The sequence below is a fragment of the Macrobrachium nipponense genome, chromosome 13, assembly GCF_015104395.2.
Source record: "Macrobrachium nipponense isolate FS-2020 chromosome 13, ASM1510439v2, whole genome shotgun sequence".
In the NCBI taxonomy this organism is placed as follows: domain Eukaryota; kingdom Metazoa; phylum Arthropoda; class Malacostraca; order Decapoda; family Palaemonidae; genus Macrobrachium; species Macrobrachium nipponense.
Genome location: NC_087206.1, coordinates 38,888,738 through 38,908,737, shown reverse-complemented (window position 1 = coordinate 38,908,737; position 20,000 = coordinate 38,888,738). Strand labels below are relative to the sequence as shown.

At 34.6% G+C, this 20,000-nt stretch overlaps 1 protein-coding gene across 30 annotated transcripts in view; it reads left to right on the top strand.

Annotated features, from left to right (window-relative positions):
- The window catches only part of LOC135225753 (zinc finger and BTB domain-containing protein 24-like), a 526,510-nt gene that overhangs the window by 300,252 nt on the left and 206,258 nt on the right, over positions 1-20,000 (top strand). The window contains exon 6 of one of the 30 annotated variants that reach the window (XM_064265170.1): positions 12,258-14,137. The exons of 25 other annotated variants lie outside the window; for them this stretch is intronic. In XM_064265170.1, coding sequence (XP_064121240.1) covers positions 12,258-12,575 — 318 coding nt within the window. In that variant the 3' untranslated portion in view covers positions 12,576-14,137. 4 more of the 30 variants (XM_064265173.1, XM_064265191.1, XM_064265171.1 and 1 more) reach the window with 4 other exon arrangements.

Below are 20,000 nucleotides of genomic sequence, written 5' to 3'. Positions count from 1 at the left end.
AGCCCAGTGTTCTCCCATATTCATGGGGATGTGTACCAGAATCTGCAAATAGTTGAACTATAAAAAATGCATAAAACTGCCTATTTTGTTGGTTAAAACTCAAGAAAACCCTGCTTTAAAATGTTTACACCTGGTTTATTTATAATAATTTTATCACAAAAAGTGCATTTTATGTTGAAATTGCTAAAAAAAAATGATTTGTGGATATGTCTCATAGAAGAATACCATGAATAATTGGGATACTGGTAGTCCCTGGTTATTGGTGGGGGTTCCATTTTCAGTGGGGTGCTGACAAGTGAATACCGCCATTAACCGAAACTTGGTGATTTAGGGTGCTTATGGCAATGAGTTATGGTTAATGGCACCTCTATTAGGTATGTTATGGTGGCATAACTCTTTTATCGGCACCTTATGTCACTGATAACCAAAACTCGACCTGTTATGGTGCCATATATCGCCAATTGTATGGTGCAAGACAAGCGCCAGAAAACCGGATCGCCATTAACTGAGACCACCAATCCCCTGGAACTGCCTGTATATGTTTCAGAGAAAAATCCACGAACATGCGAGTACACGAATGCAGGTGATTCACTGCCTGTTAGTCCACCTTTGTAAAAATCAAGATGATAATCAAGATGTCCCTTGCCAGATGGGCGTAACCCAAAATTTGGCGGATTTTAGTTAGTGCTGGATATGGCAACCACATGGTAGAAGTTTTCAGCCAGAAAATGACTGTATCGATGCTCTGAAGGCTTGAAATCCCGTATTCGAACCTGTTTCAAGCTATGGTGTTAGATCTTGTGTTGGTCCCATTGCTGAAAAACCAGTGGTTCCATGCAACGTTAAAATGCCATACAAACAAACAAACAAAAAAACAATAGTATACAGTTTGTGTCTAGTGTACATATAGAAATACATACTGTACAATATGGAAGCAACTGCTAAGAAGTTTGCTGTAAGAAAATAGGAAAATGATCATAAAACCATGGTAGGCTTTGGTTAAACCAACTGAATTGTGTCATTTACAAGAGAGAAATAAAGGTGGGTACAATGTTTTTCAAAGTGTATTTATCTAGTCGTATATTATGTTACAAATAGGGGGAAAAAAGTACAGTGGACCTCATATATTTGCGTTTTCTGGATTTGCAGATAACTTTGGAACATATCCCCCCATTATTCCCCTTTTCACAGTATTTTTCCATGAGAAATATCCATAAATTAATGTTTCTTTTTTATCTATGTCATCATAAAGTGCACTTTTTGTGATAAAACTTAAAAACTCTAGGTATAAACATTTTTAGTGGAACTTAAAAAATCCAGTTATAAACATTTTTAGTGGAACTGAAAAAATCCAGGTATAAACATTTTTAGTGGGTTTTTCTTGAGTTTACCTAACTAACAAAATATGCCATTTTAAGCTTTTTTTTTTTTATAGGAGTTCCAACTATTCCTCGGGGAGGTCTGGTATGGATCCCCTGCAAATATGGGGGGACCATTTTAGATAATTACCTTTTACATAAAGTTTTCAGTTTAAAGTGTGATGGTTTTCTTTATAAGCATATTAAATGTTTATAGTTATGTGGTATTGTATTGACAAGGTAGTTTAAGGAAGGGTATGGAGTTGCCCTTGGACACCCTTGGGTTTTTGCTTACTTGCCCTTATTGGGATTTTGCCATTGCATGACTGCCCTTTGTCTTTGTTAATGCTGTGTCAATATAATTGAAGGATTAATGTAAGGGTGAACTATTGGCCTTGGGTGGGTGTTACACTCATAATGAAACTGACATTTTACTTACTGGATCCATTTATATGTAGTATTATCATATTAGTACTAGCATCCTAATATGAAAAGAACTGATCATCTGCTGTATACATTTAAGTAGGCTGGGCTAGTGTTTCTCAGAGCAGCTGATGGAAGCTTACTTGTGAAATAATGAGAATGATTTTTTAGTGACTAAAAGAAATGGTTTATTACTAGAATAATATTTATTTAAACCAATGCAGGCAGTCGTCCCCAATTATTGGGGGGAGTTCCATTTTCAGTGGGGTGCTGATAAGCAAAAACTGCCATTAACTGAAAATCTGCAATTTTTGTCGCTTATGGCTCCAATAACTGGTTAATGTTAACTCTGTTAGGTATGTTATGGTGCTGATACGCGAAACTCAGCCATTATAGCGCCATAAGTTGCCGATTTTATGGCGCTAGTCTAGTGCCATAAACCAAGTCCGCTGATACCCAGGGACTGCCTGTATACCCTATACATATTAAAATCCCCCAAAATTGCAAAACAGCCTTTTCCTGATTTGTTTGTTTATGTTGTGCTTGTTATGTATGTCATCTCTTTGAGGTGGTTATGAAATGGATCACAGTACGTATCATCAAATTCCCCTGTTGTACCATACATGAACCTAACATTATATATGAAATAAAGTTTTCATTGAAAATTGAAGTACAGTATCTCATAGAAAAATACCACAAATACACGTCTGCAAATCTGTAGTCTGTGAATACAGCAGGTTCACTGTAGACATAATTTCATTCGTGTATGATTAGAGAGTTGAGGTAACCCAAGTCCTACATTTATTTGAAACATCATAAATGCTCTCTCTCTCCTCTCTCTCTCTCTCCTCCTCTCCTTCTCTCACTCTCTCTCGTCCTTCCGGTCTCTCTCCTCCTCTCTTCTCTCATATCTTGTCTTATATTAAGTACTTTTTCTTTTTGATCATTTAAATGTCCATGTCTTCCCTGATGGTTCACTAAGCATGCCTTTCCTTCAGGTGGATTTGAACTTACACAGTTGGACGCATTGTGGATATACTGCAACTGAAGGAGTCTTTCATTGCAACTATTGTCCTCATACTGCTGTTAGGAAGGACTACATTTTAAAGCACATAAGGACGCATACTGGAGAGAAGCCATATGCTTGTTCTTACTGTTCATATCGGTCATCAACAAAGGAGGCTTTAAACTCGCACAGGAGGCAACATACAGGAGAGAAACCATTTGCATGCATCATTTGCTCTTTCAGAACTGCACATAAGCATTCTTATAACAAGCACATGCAAGTCCATAAACCATTTTATCATTAAGTTTTCTCACTAATGTGTATTATGTGACACTTGAGCCAGTTGTTTTCTTCATGTCTTATTTTGACTGGTTTAGATGTAATTCAATTGTTTCTTTACTGCTGTTGTTGGGTTGCTAAAGAAAGGCAGTTTCACAATGCTGAAATTATATAGAAGTTTCAGCTTGCAGATAGGCAGAAAATGGTTTGGCAGGTTATCATATGTTTTATTACTCTAGGAAGCCATTTATCTTGAATAGCGAAGAGTTGAATAATGATCTGCTAATTCAGCTTGACTAATTATTTTGAAAATGGTTAATTACAAAACTACAGGAGGCCCTTTTGTGAACCTACTGGAAATGAAGATTATTACTTATTGTATGCTAGGAACGATTAAATCTTACCATGACTCTTAAGGGGCATTTATAAACTGAAATAAGTTTCCACTTCTTTCCACTGTTTGATAGAGGAAGTTTCTAAGTTGAAAGTAGGTTAGTCCTAGAAGCATGTCATAACCATTGCAAAACTGCTAAAACTAATGTTCCATCTTGAATTTGTTTGCTGAAAAGACTAGTGTATATTTATTTCTTAAGACCTTGGCAGTGGATACTATAAAATACAGGCAGTCCCCGGTTATCGGCAAGCTGGTTTTATGGCGTTTGTCTAGCACCATAAAATCGGCAATTTATTAAGCCATAATGGGCCAAGATTCGGTTATCAGCACCATAAGGTGCTGTTAGTAGAGATATGGTGTCTTAACATACATAAGAGAGGTGCCATTAACTGGTTATTGGCACCATAAGTGCCATAATTGCAGAGCTTTGGTTAATGGCATTTTTTTTGCTTAGCACCCACCGAGAACGGAACCCCTGCCGACAACTGGGGGACAGCTTGTATGTGTAGGAACACAGTATGAAAGATCCAAGGTATTAATTTAGAATATTTTCAAAAGCCTTAGCCATACTGAAATAAATTTTGCAGTACGTACTTGATTTTTGCTCTTGCGGTGACGTATACCAATCTTAATAGTTTTGTTTTTTGTAGTGTAGCTCATTTCACAGCATTTTTAGCCTACTGCTTTAAATGATTAATTGCAGTTGTTCGATGTATAATTTCCCTTAGGTGCAATCATCATTTGCTGTATTACATAGATAGTTATGGAAACAAAAATATGAATAAATTACAAAAGATAATGAATACTTTAGTGGTACAAGCACTTAGCTCATGTCACTCTTCTTATCTTGACAAGATAGTGTTTGTGCAAGCGCATTGATGGACCAAAGGGTATTATGAACATGAGTAACATTGTTCATTAAAGTTTGTTTGTGTATTTAGATGTATGTATCAAAATTTCCCTTGAAAAACTGCCACATTTTATGAGTGCATAAATTACATATTCTCAGTACTCAAGTTCGGTATTTTCTGCAGGTAACCCCGAACTCTGAGGAATTGAGGACTACTGGCATACAGGTTGTTGGCGACTCTTACCAATGTAACTATTGTTCTTATAGTGCTCCAAGGAGAGATTACGTTCAGAAGCATGTTCGCACACACACAGGAGAGAAGCCGTATGCATGCCCATATTGTTTTTATCGATCAACAGTGAAGAATTCATTGAATAGACATTTAAAATTACACATGAATGAAAAGACTCACACTTGTTATCTGTGTCCATTTCGTACCCTCCAAAAGACTCGACTGGATTACCATATGCAGGCACACCATACATAAGAAATTATGAACATCACTGTAATAGTAACTTCCTACTGCTTAGGTATCCAGTCTACAGATATGGTGCTATTGAACTACAAAACGGTCCAGTTAGGTCTTCACTGTAGTTCACTGTCAAAATGGTAAAACCGAGTTGATGATAGGACTGTGTTTATTTGGTAGCAAAAAACAAACAACAATCAATTGAAAAAATGTTTTGAGGTCTATTTGAAAATGAACCATTATTTTTAGGAAGAACAGATTAAGTTTTTGCTTTATAGATTTAATCAACAAGCACATGTAACCCTGCAAATTCATTTGTAGTTTTTTATCCAAAGTTTTTGTAATTAAGTAATTTAAAAGTTTGAAAAAATATTTGCTTCTTGATTTGGTTTTTAAGGCTTCATACACTGTCCAGAGAAGTTTCAAGAGCAGCTTAGTCTGTTATATTTGTATAATATTCTAACTGCATTTGACATGCCTGTAATTGTGTGCAGATGTCAGAAGAAATAAAAATTTTTTCTTATTCACGGTTTTATTTTCTTTGCTGCTTTTCCATAAATAAATTCCCTTCTAAAGGGCATGGTTTGCATTGTTCATGGCAGATAGATCAAATACTATAGGGGCTACTTTGTATTGTGTCATGGCTTTCCACAATCTTGGGTATTAGTTCTGTTGTAGGGTACACATGTATGGATTTTTTTTTAATTTCTGTGCTTATGTCTGTTACAGTATTTTTGTAAGAATATGCATTTTTTAAAAACCTAAATGGACAGGGTAATAAATTGATATGCAGCACCCCAGGCCGGGTAAACTTTGAAGTTGGCCGATTTAAGAACAACACCTCAATGGAAAGAGGAAAATATGCAAATACACCACATGGCGTAAAAAAAAAAAAACTAAAACATTTTCCCTACCTTCCATGACAAGTTGAAAATGACTAAAATTTACAACCCCATGTGGGTCCTCTTGTACAAGATAGTCGTAAATTTTACGAAGTATATATGATTTTTCTGATAAATAAATTTATTTTATTTTTTAAAATTATAAGTATACCTCACAAAATATCAAAACAGATAAGAAATAAAATTAGTAACAAATTCTGAGCTTATTTCTTGTAAGATGTTTACGTAAATTTACAGAGAACGAAGATGCAATAACAGTTTTGGATTTATACACGGTTTTTCAAATACGTATTTCTTTGTACTTTTCATTGCAAAATTACATTTGTAACTGACATACTATCATTAAAGGTAAGAGCTAAAACCAACAGCAACCCCTTGGTATATTTATGAGGAAATTTACAAAAAGACGTTTCGTGAGACAGAGAGGCACTACAACATTCTCCCTTGAAGTTAAGATCCCAACAAAGTCTCTCATGAGCTGCCCATTGGATTTTAGCTAGTCTGAAAGTTGCCATTACAGGCAGTCGTTGGTTATTGGTGGACTCGGTTAATGGCAATCTGGTTTTATGGTGCTTGTCTGGTGCCATAACAATGGCAGTTTATGGTGCCGTAACGCACCGAGTTTCAGTTTTCGGTGCCATGAGGCACTGATAATAGAGTTATGGCAGGATAATATACCTAACAGAGGTGCCATTCACTGGTTATCAGCATCATTAACCAGTTATCAGTGCCACAAGCGCCATAAGTCACCGAGTTTTCATTAATGGCGGTTTTCGCTTATCAGCACCCCTCTGAGAATGGAATCCCTGTCGATCACCGGAATTGCCTGTAGTGAATTTATAGGTTGTAGAAGTAATGGCACCTCCCCGCTTGGTTCTCCCAAAATGGATGGTGTGTAACACGTATTGTTACTCACCATGAGTCACTCCATCATCCAGACAAATCTTGTTATGTATTGCTACTCATGTGAGCATGTCCATTCATCAAGGGTTAAATCTTTCAATTCTGAGTAGTACTGTAAAAAGCTTCATGGTTTTTAGAGACTGAGAAACTTTTCAGTACCATGAAAGACAATAACTAAATGAAAGGTTGGATAATTTCGAATAGTCACAATAATGGCAGATTTAGGCTATAATTTGTCCTTGCAATCATGAAAGTAAAAAAAACATGATAAAATTATTGTTGCGACCCTTGTTTTATGAATTATGTAAGTTGACAGATGCCTGCTTAACGTCCCCTGTGAAAAGAAAGGAAAGTGCACAATAATTACTGACAAGTGTTGAATTTATTTTTGTCTTTAATAATTTCCAAACCAAAGAGAGTTGAAAACTAAGAAATTTAAATAAGCAAGTGTCAAATCGGTTTTGTGGCAGTCGTCGAAAATATTCATTAAAAGATAAGGTATTTTTACAGCACAATTTTTTGGTTAACAGCAATGCAAGCACCGTTATGTCTAATGAATACATACTGTGTTTAATGGCGATGTTAACTGGTTGAAGTCACCGTTGACCAATTACCATTGGCATAAGCACTGTGACGGGAACTGTTTTTTTTTGTGTATACTGTGCTCTGTGCTGTAGTAATTGACCGGAGAATGACTTGGCCACTGCCTGGGTCACTCAAGCATACACCCGGCGTAGGAATATCGAACAACCCACAACTGCTGCGTTCATAGAGCAGCATCCCATCACTCCAGTGTTTGAGTTCATCCAGATTGGTACTTGCTGCTTCATACGTTGTCGTCTTAGCATTTTGACTTGTCTTCATTCATCGTTGCTCCTAAACATGAGAATACATATTATATTCCAGGAAGCAGTATCCAGATAACTACACAGTTCCAAGAATGTATGTCAAAAAAAAAATTGATGCACACCTAAAATGGGTCCCATCAATATTCAGCTTGCTCTTGGGAAGGATTTTAGGCCCCAAAAATATGAAATATCCAATTATGGTCTCGAATTATAGCCAAACTTGTCTAATTCTATGCATTATTGCTCTGTGATTATTTGCTTCGTATAGTTAAGTACGTGTATCTTGTTATTACAGGCAGTCCCTGGGTATCAGCAGGGGTTCCTCTTCGACAATGTGACGATAAGCGAAAATTGCTGATTACCAGAGATCAATGCCTCTGTTAGATGTATGTGCCATTACCCGATTATCAGTGCATATCAGTGCTGAAAATCAAGCACCATGAAACTGGATCACCAATAACCAGGGACTGCATAATTGTAAACTAGTTACAGGTGGTCTCCAGTTATCAGCAGTGGTTCCGTTCTTGGCTGGACGCCATTAAGCTTAATGGCAATTTTTGCTTTATGGCGCCCCGATACATAGCAGGCTTATTGTATACCATAGCAGACTGGTGGCTTATGGCACCATAAGAAACCTTATTTTTTTAATTAATACTTTCAAAAACCACCATAAAACCGAAGCGCCATAGAGCGAAGCAGCCAATAACCGAGGAACGCCTGTATTTCTATACTTGGTATATCCTTGGACCGCAGATTTTTTTCACTGCAATGTCATATAATGCTGCCAGGAAACAATTCATTACCAGGCTTGCTTATGTGCAAAGTTAATGATCTCTGTGTCATATGCATTAGAATACAGTGAACCCCTTGTAATCGTGTTCTCAAGATTCGGAGACTCAGCTATTCGCGGGTTTCTCTATGGAATATATTTACCCATTTTTTGCGGAAAATTCATCTATTCATGGTACTTTTCACTGAGAAATATTCATTAAATAATATATTTTCACATCAGTTTATGACTAAATGCACTTTTTGTGATAAAACTATTAAGATATTCAGTTACTAGCATTTTTAGAAGGTTTTTCTTATGTTTAAACTATCAGAATATGTAATTATAAGGATTTTTAGAGGGGTTTTAAGTATTTGTAGGTTTTAGCCATGTGCTTGCTGGAGTCTGGTACGCCCCAAATAAAGGGAGTCCATTGTACTATTATCAAAATATTTTACTGATTTCTTGCTTGGATGTCAGAATTTTTGAGGGATCTTTCTCTTTCAATTTTTCCAATTTTGTTTTACTATTACTGGAAAAAAAGTTCTCTTTGATGTCAAAATAATGTTAAGATGTTTATCTTTAGGCAAGATTGCTCCAAAGGGGATGGTCCATTTTTCCTGACAGCAAAAATGGTTTATATTATCTGGACTATATCATCTTGGCCATCTGCTATAAATAAGGTATAAACGAAGAACTCCCCCTGTTGTGTTTACCCCTTGAGCTTGTTACTTATACTTTGCATAACATTAGCATCCACAATTTGTTGGTGCTCCACTGCTGAACACAGGCAGTTGCTGGTTGTCGGCAATCCAGTTTTATGGAGCTTGTAAAGCGCCAAAAATCTGTGATTTTCATAAACATAATTTGCCGATTTCTGGTTTTCAGCTCTTATAATAGAGATATGGTGCTGATACATACCTAACAGAGGCACCATAAGCGCCACAAATCACCAATTTTCAGTTATCGGCAATTTTCGCTGATGATCAAGTTGTCAGAACAGAACTACTGCCAATAACCAAGGACTGCCTGTACAAGAAGTCTCTTTCCTCTCACTTTAGAGTTGGGGAATTGTCTGTCTTGCTTAATCATAAACTTTAAATAGTCTTTTTTTATTCAGATGTTTGAATACTTGCACCTTATTTGAGATGTAGAAATCTTGAAAGTGTGTGAGTCAGCAAACTGACGAAGTTCGAAGAAGAATTTTGCTGTTGTCAAGTTTTGCATAAGAACAAGGCTACATCATGAGAAGTTAATATACATAGTTTGTTAACTTTTATAGTATATTGATTATCAGTTTCTTTTCTGTGGAAGCTAGTTTCAAAAGTTAATAAACAACTTACTGACCCTTTAGGTGTATTCCATACAAATGTTACCAATTTTGAACAGCATTGACAATGTCCTTGAATATTAGTTTGATGTACTTCACAAGTTAGCTGCAGTGGACTGGAAACCAGCATTTTGAGTCTCATGCACGGGAATGTGAATCTTACAGATGACATTTTCTCATATTACTGTCTCTCCTTGCCTTCTCTCACTCTGTATATTCATTGATCTTTACTGGAACAAGTTTATGAAGTACTATTCATAATTTATAGTCGTATCTGGATTTAACAGTTTGTTGTTATGTTCATATCATGCAATGTTGCCGAGAAAAATCCTTCCCTTGGTAGAGTTTGCTCTTTGGTTGTGAAGAAAGTCAATCAAGCAAAAAGAAAATAATAAAGTTGTAGGAAAGCTGAAAAAATCAATTATTACATAGTTGCAGAACATTAGGTGGAATAATTTTATGTTTCACTGTTAAAATAGGCTTTTGTGACAGTCCCCAGATAAGATTTTTTCATATCTATATGTCAGTTTAAGGCTTTCATCGCTTAATTCAGAATGTTATTTTTCATCAGCTATGTTGTTTCAAGTTGCTTTAAGTCCATCCATTTCTGTTGGGCCCCTTCTCATATTAAGATTCATGGAAACGAGAATGCAGACAAAGAGTGGTTAGTGTAAAGGTCCCCTGTTGCGATGTGCGGTATCTTGCTCAGTTGATTCAGAAACTTGTATTAGAACCCCAATTGTTGTGAAGTTGTGCCAAAGTAGGGAGGGTTACTTTTATAAAATTGAACCTAATTCTTAGTTGTATTTTATGGTAGTAGCGTAATCTGTGAGTTTAGTCACCTTTAACAAGGCAGAAAGATTTTAAATAGTTCCAGGCAGTAACTGACATTTTTTTCTAGTTCAGGTTGCAGTTTATTGAGAAAGAAATTTATATAGTAAATTAATAATATGTAACAGCATTAATAACTATGTTGTAAAAAGATGTGTGGTTAGCCTTAGAAATATGGCACAGTGCAGTTGGAAACTCAAGTTTTATTGTGGTATTGAAATACAGTATACATTTAAAAGAAAGTAAAGCAAACTCAAAACCAAGTGGAGGAATACATTCGTAGACACAATATGAAAAGCCAAATCTGTGAATGGTGAACCAGACAAAGTAGTAGTGCACATACTAAGAGCATGTGGAAGTATATTTATTGCCTTTTGACTACTTTATAATGTTTTAAATTTAACACTTGTATGCCTTCTTAAAATGTTATGGTTTAGTATCACACTATAGGAGAAATATTTACCTTTTCTACACTTCCATGTACTGCACTTATAATTAATTCATATCTGCAAGTTTGGGATACTAGGTTTAAATGATACAAGCAAGAAAGGATATGATCTGAAAGTCAAATAAAGAAAAGAAGAAAAGAGTAAAGGAGATAGCATCTTGAAGAATGAAAAGAAACAGATGTATTATTATTGACTTTGGAATAGAAAAGTAGTCTGATTGCATTTCTTGGCTGTAAATTTGTGATTGAAGAAACAAACATTCAAGGTTATCACTTTGTATGAAAGACACAGTTCTTTAATACTGAATAACCAGAATTGTTCATGAACCTATAAACAAAGTTTCCTGTTATTAAGAACAAAGAATAAGTTTTAGTGCACTGTATTTTACTTTGTATGTACTGGATGGTGTGCTTGTACGTGTGCATAAATTTCATGTCTGTGCAGATTTTAAAATGAGGGTTAGAAAATATGCATAAGATAGAGTATAGATTCATACACTGTGTATAGCTTTTCAAGTACGTACTAATTTAATTTGTGATGAATATGACCTAGTATTAAAAGTAGCTAATATCTCTGCTCTGGTAGATGAGGAAGTATAAGCTTTCTTTAATACTAGTAGGCGAGTGTCCAAACAATTTTTATTATGAAAATTTATTTATTTCATAATACAGATTGGGGATCATTTAGACTCCTTTGTAGCATGCACTTTGATTCAGTATATAGGAATATTGTTGGACAGCCAAAGAACCAGTTTGTTATTTCTCTTATGATTTCCAACAAATTTGATAAATTGGGATTCTTTAGACATATTGTACATCAGTTTTGGTGTCCATTTATGAAGTATTAAGGAGAGAGAATCATAGGTGAAGCAGCCTCAGAATCTGTTTTAAATCATCAAAAGACTTATGTATGTATAGCAGGTGGATTGTGTCACATTGAAAAGTAAATTGACTTCGTTTTTTGTCTGGTTTTGTCAGTATGATATAACCAAACAAGAGTATGTGATATGTTTTTTTTATATTGCACAACCTTAGATCTTTTCTGTAGAGGTATATTGGATCATATTTGTGAAATAAAGATTCTGCACTTGCGTATTATAATGTTCTGTTACTTACAGGCAGTGCGTCTAGTTCCAATGTTTACATGAAACACAATGCTGTAAATGGTGAGGTGTGGAAGTTTGTAATTTTTGTCAGACCATCTTGTTATTTTCCTTTGAAGGCCATCACTGACTGACTGCTTCAATTACAAGAGCCAAGCATCATTTGTAAAAAAAATTCATTATTTTGCATTTTTGTGAGACAAAAAAGCCTTTTATTCCTTTTTCTGTTGCAAGAGTGTAAAGTGAGCAGGTGTGTGTGTGTGTGTGTGTGTGTTTTTTTTTTTTTTTTTTTTTTTTTTTTTTTTTTTTTTTTTTTTTAAACTAAGCTTGGGCCTTTTCTGCAGGTGGAGAAGAGCAGTAGTGATGGAAGAAGTGAAGAATCAACCCGCAAGAGGCACAGGTGCCCTTACTGTGATCTAACAACAGTTAGAAAAGACAATATGCAAAGACACATTCGTACTCACACGGGAGAGAAACCATATTCTTGCCCTTTATGTACCTATAAGTCTTCAACCAAACATGCAATGAATAAGCATGAAAGAATACACACAGGAGAAAAGCCTTTTGTTTGTGCAATATGTTCTTATCGTACTTCTCGAAAGTATACTCTGCAAGTTCATATGATGAAGCAGCATGCTGTTCAGATGTTGAGTTCATCGTAAGTTGACAGAAATGTAAGTGATAAAGCTAAAATATAGGTGGCTGTTGGAGATTTGTTGCCCTTACTATCACTGTGATACCGACTATGCTTAATTATTTTGAGAGTATGTACTGATAATAATGTCAAGTAAATGATTAATAACAGCTATTTGGCCTTCTCAGTATGGTAATGTTGACTGAAAATGTTTCTCTCAGCAAGACTTGAAGTGAAAAGATAAAATTTTGGTGAAATTTCATGAAAGCTTTACCTTCCCCTAATATTCCAGTGACTTTGTTGACCTAGAAGCATGTTTTTCATAGTTTGAATAACCATGCCCTTTTGATGTGATTGCAGGCCTTGCTTAGGACTGAGTTTCATTTTGTTTAATGAATTCAAGGGTTACTGTTGTTGTTGTTGTTGTTGTTGTTTTTTTTTATTTTATTTATTTATTTTTTTTAATGGAATTACCTTGCAGTATCAGGATTGCTACCGTACTTAATGTGCAGTTTGTTTAGATTGATTAATTAAAGTTTGTCATGATCTGTCTTTTATTACAAAAAAGTAAATTTTGCCACTCTTACAGTAACTAGTTGCTCATTTTTGGGGGGAAACATTGAAGAAATACCTTTAGTGAAATTTTTGCCAGAACTAGTACGTACATAGTATATGTATGTACACAGTCTTCATATGAGTTCTCACTTAAAGACAATAGTTTTTCAATTATCCTTAATGCCTTTCTTTTACATATAATTTTAGTCTCTGAATATAACAAGTATGGAATCACACTAGGAAAAACCACACACTAGCAACTGTTCCCCATCTGAGCATTGTATTTATCAACAACTTGGTTGTCTATTGTAGGGCATTGAATCTTTAGGAATATCCTTTGAAAATGCTTTAGTTTAGTTCATCAGAATTGTTATACTTAAACATATATGTGTATATATATATATGGCTTGTAAAGTTTGTAATTCGATCTGTTAAAGTTTACTTTGAAATCCCTTTCATGATGGCATTTCTTGTTGAATAGTTTCCAGATGAGTTGTGTTCCCAGTCTTGACAGTAGATAGTATCCAGTGCATATTAGTATATAACCAATTTTTTTTAACAATCCTTGTTCATTTTCCATTTTCTTTTTATAGTTACATACCATAGTTTTGTTTTCCCTAAAACTTCTGGGTTGGGAAAGGGTAGTATTACTGTATGTGCATTTTGTGATGTCAGTAAGCAATTGTTTTTCTTTGTTCTCTACTTTATTAGATAGATAAAATGGGCTTATTTGAATATAGTAATTCATTTACAACATTGTAATTTTCTTTTGAAATGCTTTTTTATGGGAGACGCATGTGAAGTGGCATTTAGAATTATGGACAAGAAACACACTTCAATTTTTGTGAATACAGTGTTTAGAATTGACATAAATTTTAATCGCTGGTAATCTACAGTCCCACAGGGTCAATTCACTCTAGGGATAGATTAAAATTTTTTTATATGTATAGTCCAGTATACTGTATAAGCTTTTCTTCACACTGTAGCTCTGGAAATGTTATGCATCATAATCTTTTGTATAGGAAAAGAAAGTGTGGTTAATGTATAGTTACAATCAATATATCTTGTAATTTGACTTGATATTTTATTATGCCCTTAAATTTACATGGTTTTATGTGTGTGTGTATCCATCAAGAGCTAATAATGAGTTATTATTAATGAAAAATCTGCCAACAATTCTTAGGTGCCAAAATAAGATCCTTTACTTTTCAACCTATATCTAAAGCAGACTCCCAAAATGGTGAAAAGTTGACAGGTTGTCAATCTCTTGGCTTGTTATACTGTATGTATATGTGAAACCAGAACATCCCAGTGCCAGTTCCACCCCTAGACAGATAGGGCAAAAAGGGTATCTGTCCACAATTAGTTTTGGCAGATGTATGCGTAGATAACATATGCCAAAACTAATTATGATGTGAGGCAATCAAGATGAAACAACTGGGGGTTCATTAAAGAAGTGACCCTTAGTAGGGATTAAGCTGTGGTGAAGAATTTCATTAACATGTTCTCTTACCTCTCAACTATTTCATTATTTTGGGATTTTGCTTTGAAAATATGCAGGTTGAAATTGAAGGATATCTTGACTGAGAATTATTGGTAGATTTTTCAACACAATAAGCTGAAGTCAAATTCTCTCTCTCTCTCTCTCTCTCTCTCTCTCTCTCTCTCTCTCTCTCTCTCTCTCTCTCTCTCTCTCTCTCTCTCTCTCTCAGGAAGAACAATTTAACAAATTTCAAAGAAATGTCAGGCTGGATAGTTCCCATATTAAAATGAATCAGGAAAAATTAATGAGGACCCTGTCCTTATTCTACATATTGCATTTTGTACAATACTTCTAACAATACCATGTAAAACTTAATTGATAGAGCTTCATGAAATATGAAAAATTAAAGAACGGTGGTATAGAAACTTGTTATTATAGCGCATTTCACAGGAAATGGAATTGAATATTGTAGTATTTGTAACCTTTTCTAAAATAATTTTTACACTGGAAGCAAGACAGTTACTTCATTTATATAAATAATAAACAAACCAAGACCATTATTATGGTTGGTTTTTTCATTATTACTGAAATAGAAAAGTAATTTAGAAAGTGTGAACTGGAGATAGTGAGATTTTTGTAATGTACTTTTCTATTTCAGTTTTACTGCAGGACAAATCCTAATATTAGTTTAGTTTAATTTCATTATGTAAAATTGAAAAAATTCCCTTTGTTATTGAACTTTGCCCATTGTAAGAATGTATAAAGACGACTGGATATGATTAAGCGTGTCGTGTGCGATGTCCAGATGAAATGAATTGGCTAATATGGTAGAGGGGGTTTCATATCGATTCTAATTACGAAAAAACCGAGTTCGATGGTGATTTGTAAGGTCAGGATCGATATAAACTTATAGCCTCACTGTTAGCCGAATTGGTAACGTCAAAGTCGGTCTTGATTTTGTGCCTGTCCATTGGACGGTGGTTCAATCCCATCAGAGGACGAAATTATTATCAACTAAAAATTCCCCTTTGGTACATATATGAAAATATATCAATTCTGAGGTAGAGTGAATTAGATATTAAAGGACATTTGTAGCTCGAATGATTTATATGAACCATGGTGATGTGGTAATTATTAATATACTGTATATATATATATATATTATATATATATATATATATATATATATATATATATATATATATATATATATATATATATAATATATATATATATCGGTTAATGGCGGTTTTCGCTTGTCAGCACACCCCAGGGAATGGAACCCCCCACCAATAACCGGGGACTGCCTGTACACACACACACACACACACACACACAAACACACACACACACACACACACAATGAAACCTTGCTTTAATGAACTGAAGAGGGTCATTCATTAAAGCTTTTTGTTTTTTTCTCTCTCTCTCCATCCCCTAAGTGGTGCTTATCAGTATAGCCTCTGGCCTAGGTGTGAAAACCACTTACGTAGATGATAAGTTTCACATTATGAAATAAACTGATAATGAAGGTAATCAAACAATTTTTGCCTTCTACTCTATTTGGTATATCTTCATAATAGATATCCTATTCAAGGAATAATTCCATATCAATGAAATCAACTTTTATCTAAGTGAGGCCATTCCCCGGTTATCAGCAGGGTGCTGATAAGCGAAAACTGCTATTAACGGAAACTCTGCAATTAATGGTGCTTATGGTGCTGAGTTTAAGTTACTGGCGCTGATAACCGGTTAATGGCAACTCTGCTAGGTATGTTATGGCACCGCAACTCTATTATTGGCACCTTATGGCGCTGATAACTGAAACTCGGCCCATTATGGCATCTTAAATCACCGATATTATGGTGCTAGCCCCATAAAACTGGATCGCCATTAACCGAGTCCACTGAAAACCAGGGACTGTAATGCCATTTATAACCGAAGAAGAATCCTAGCAGATATTTGCTAGCTTTGATGAGAACAGTCTTTGATGTCATTAAAGTAATTTTCTATTTTATGATATTTAATTCACAAATTTTTTTTTTATTAAATATATTGCATGATTTAAGTTTTCCATTTACAGTATCATTTTACCAAAAAATACATGATTCTTTGTGAATCGTAAATGAAGAGTTATCAGCTGACAAAATACAAATGGCAGTCAGTACTTTATGTTCGGGAAATGTAGTTTTCACTTATTATAGCCTAGAACATCCATAAATGTAGAAATAACATAGCAATAAAAGAGTCTCAGATAAGTAAAACAACATTTATATGTATTGTCATTATTATACAAAAATAAAAGTCTGCCGACTTCTGTGGAAAGAAATGGTACTTTGTTACTTCATTGTCAGGGAATCCAAAGAATATTAGCCTAGTTCCAAAAGTTTGCACTTTTTCAATATAGAAATAATAAAAGATTCTCAAATAAGTAAAACAATATTTCTATTTATTGTTTGTTGTCTGGAAATCCAAAGCCTAGGCTTCGTACAGTGCCAAACTCTTGCACTTTTCCAAAAACAGGCTATACATACAGTTCAAACTCTTAAATCTTGAAACCTTCGGACCAGGCCATTGCTGGACCACAGAAAATCCAGAATATAGAATATATCCCTAAAAAATTAAGCTTGTAGGTAAACATAGTCTTGCAAGGTAATTCCACATACAAATAGCCTAGTTTCTGACTTAGCCTACTACTTGGGTACGCTCTGATGTTGCTTTTTATAATTTTATTACTTATAACATTACTCTGTATTAACTTTCTTTAATGTACTTTATTTAACACATTTAGCCTACATTCCTGAGTTAGCCTATCGTAAGTCAACTACAATAGTACTAAACTTCTCAGAATCTGCACTTTATTATCAGTGACTTTCATATCCTAAATTTTGTATCCGAACACAAACACGGCAAGGGTAGGTCTTTGAAGATTCCTACGAAGACTTTAAGGCTTTTAAGGCATCAGTTGGACCTTAATCCTTCAATTACTGCAAAGGAATTGAAAGAAAATACCCTAAGCTCCTTAGAAATGTGTCTGTAAGGACAATTCAGCGCAACATCCAGAAGCATCTAGAATATTCCAAGGTGAAAGCGCGAGTCAAGCCCCTCATGACTGCTAAGCAACATCGCCATCAAGTTCAATTTGCCAAGGACCATAAGGACTGGGACCTTGTACAGTGGTATAAGGTCCTTTGGACTGATGAAGCAACGTTCTGCATCAGTGAGAACAAGGGCATGAAGGTTTGGAAGTCACGCACTTCGTCAGCGTGTACCCACAGCTTGACAGTGAGTACCAGCGTTAAGCATCCGCCCTACCTCATGGTGTGGGGCTCCTTTGGCTAGAGTGGACTAGGGAATCTTGTCATGCTTCCTAGATGCCAAATGCTTAATTCTGAGCGTTATATTAAGCTGCTAAAGGACAATTTAGCAGTCTTTCTCCAAAACCGGCTGTGAGATCCTTCAGCAGGACGGCGCCCCTTGCCACACTTCAATGGGCATCCAAACAAGGTGGCTTCTCTGACAACGAGGTTGAATTTATGCATGACTGGCCTGGCCAATCACCTGATCTGTCCCCCACAGAAAACCTTTAGGGAATCTTGAAACGCCGCCTTCGTAAGGAAGGTCTGGGGGGAAATACCCCATACCCACTGTCAGAACTTGGCTGATAGTCTTCCACAGCGACTCCAAAAGGTCATCAAGTCCAAGACTTCCCCATCAGGAAGTAGCAATGACGGCATAAGTGTTAGTATTTTTTTTTATTTTTATAAATTAAAATTTATTTTTTCTGCAAGCTGATTTCTCTTTTCTCAGTACAAATGGCGCTGACTGTATAAATTATATATATATATATATATATAATATATAATTATATATATAGATATATATAATTAATAATAATATATTATATATCTATATTATAATATATTATATTATTATATATATATATATTCTATATATATATATATATATTAAATCTTATTATATACATAATATCTATATTATATAATATAATATATATAATATATATATATATATAGAATATCCTATATAATATATATATATTATTATTATATATATATAATAATTATAATATATATATATTATTATATATAATATATAGTATATATATATACGTATATTATATATATATATATATAATATATATATATATATTATGTATATAATATATATATATATATTATATATATATATATATATATATATATATATATATATATAGTATATATATATATATATTATTATACATACACACACACACACAGTGATCCCCCATATTCGTGAATAGTTAGAACCCATGAATAGTTGAAACCCCTTTTAAAATGCTGAAAACAGCCTTTTTTGTTAGCTAAAACTCAAGAAAAACCACTAAAAATGATTATACTTGGTTTTTTAATAGTTTTATCACAAAAAGTGCATTTTATGATAAAATTGATAAAGAAAACAGGAATTTGTGGATATTTCTCATAGAAAATACAGCAAATAGGCGAATTTTCCGCGAAAAATGCGGAGAAACGTTCCTGAGAGAAATCCGCGAATCCGGATAATGTGAATACGGAGGGTCCACTGTACACACACATTTATATATATATATATATATATATAATATATATATATAAATATATATTATATATATATATATATATATATATATTATATATATATATATAGAACTGCTAAATTTGACCTGCCAGAATATTCCAGCTCGCTCACCTTCATATACAAGGTGTCGGTATAGATCTGGGGCGAGTGAAACTCACTACCACGGCACCCACTCCAATTAGCCTCTCCTACATCAAAACCCCCAAGAAAAGGGGAGCCGTTCTACTATGTAGCGTCATTCCTTCAGATAGCCGTATGCTATACGCACACGTTTTTTCTTTCTCTTGTGTTTTTGCGATTTTGGATTTTTTCCTTCGTTATGGATCGTCAATCTCCATCTGCATCCAAGTTAAGTACTGGTGTTAGTGTTTACGCTATTTAGGGAGTGCTTTCTGGCATTCGTGCCATTATTATTTAGGTTTTTAGTAGGCGTCACATACATCCATACATACAGTACGGTCCCCAATCATGCGAGAATTTGGTCGATCCACGGCCTCGCAGAACTGGAAAATCGCAGACTTCAGTACACTTAACTTAAGGGAATAATTCCATTAGGGCCAAGGCAAACAGCAACTTACCTAGTTAAACTTTTTTATACTACCCATTTTCAATACTTTCTATGTACTATACTGTAAATTTTTCTAATATGCAATTGTTCTTATGGATAAATAAAACATTACAAAAGTTTTTATAACTCGAAAAAGTTTGAAATTACACCAAGGATGGTGAAAACTCCCACTCGTAAACACTGCCACCATTGGGTGCAAGTGTACTGTACGATAGTCATTTCCTGTA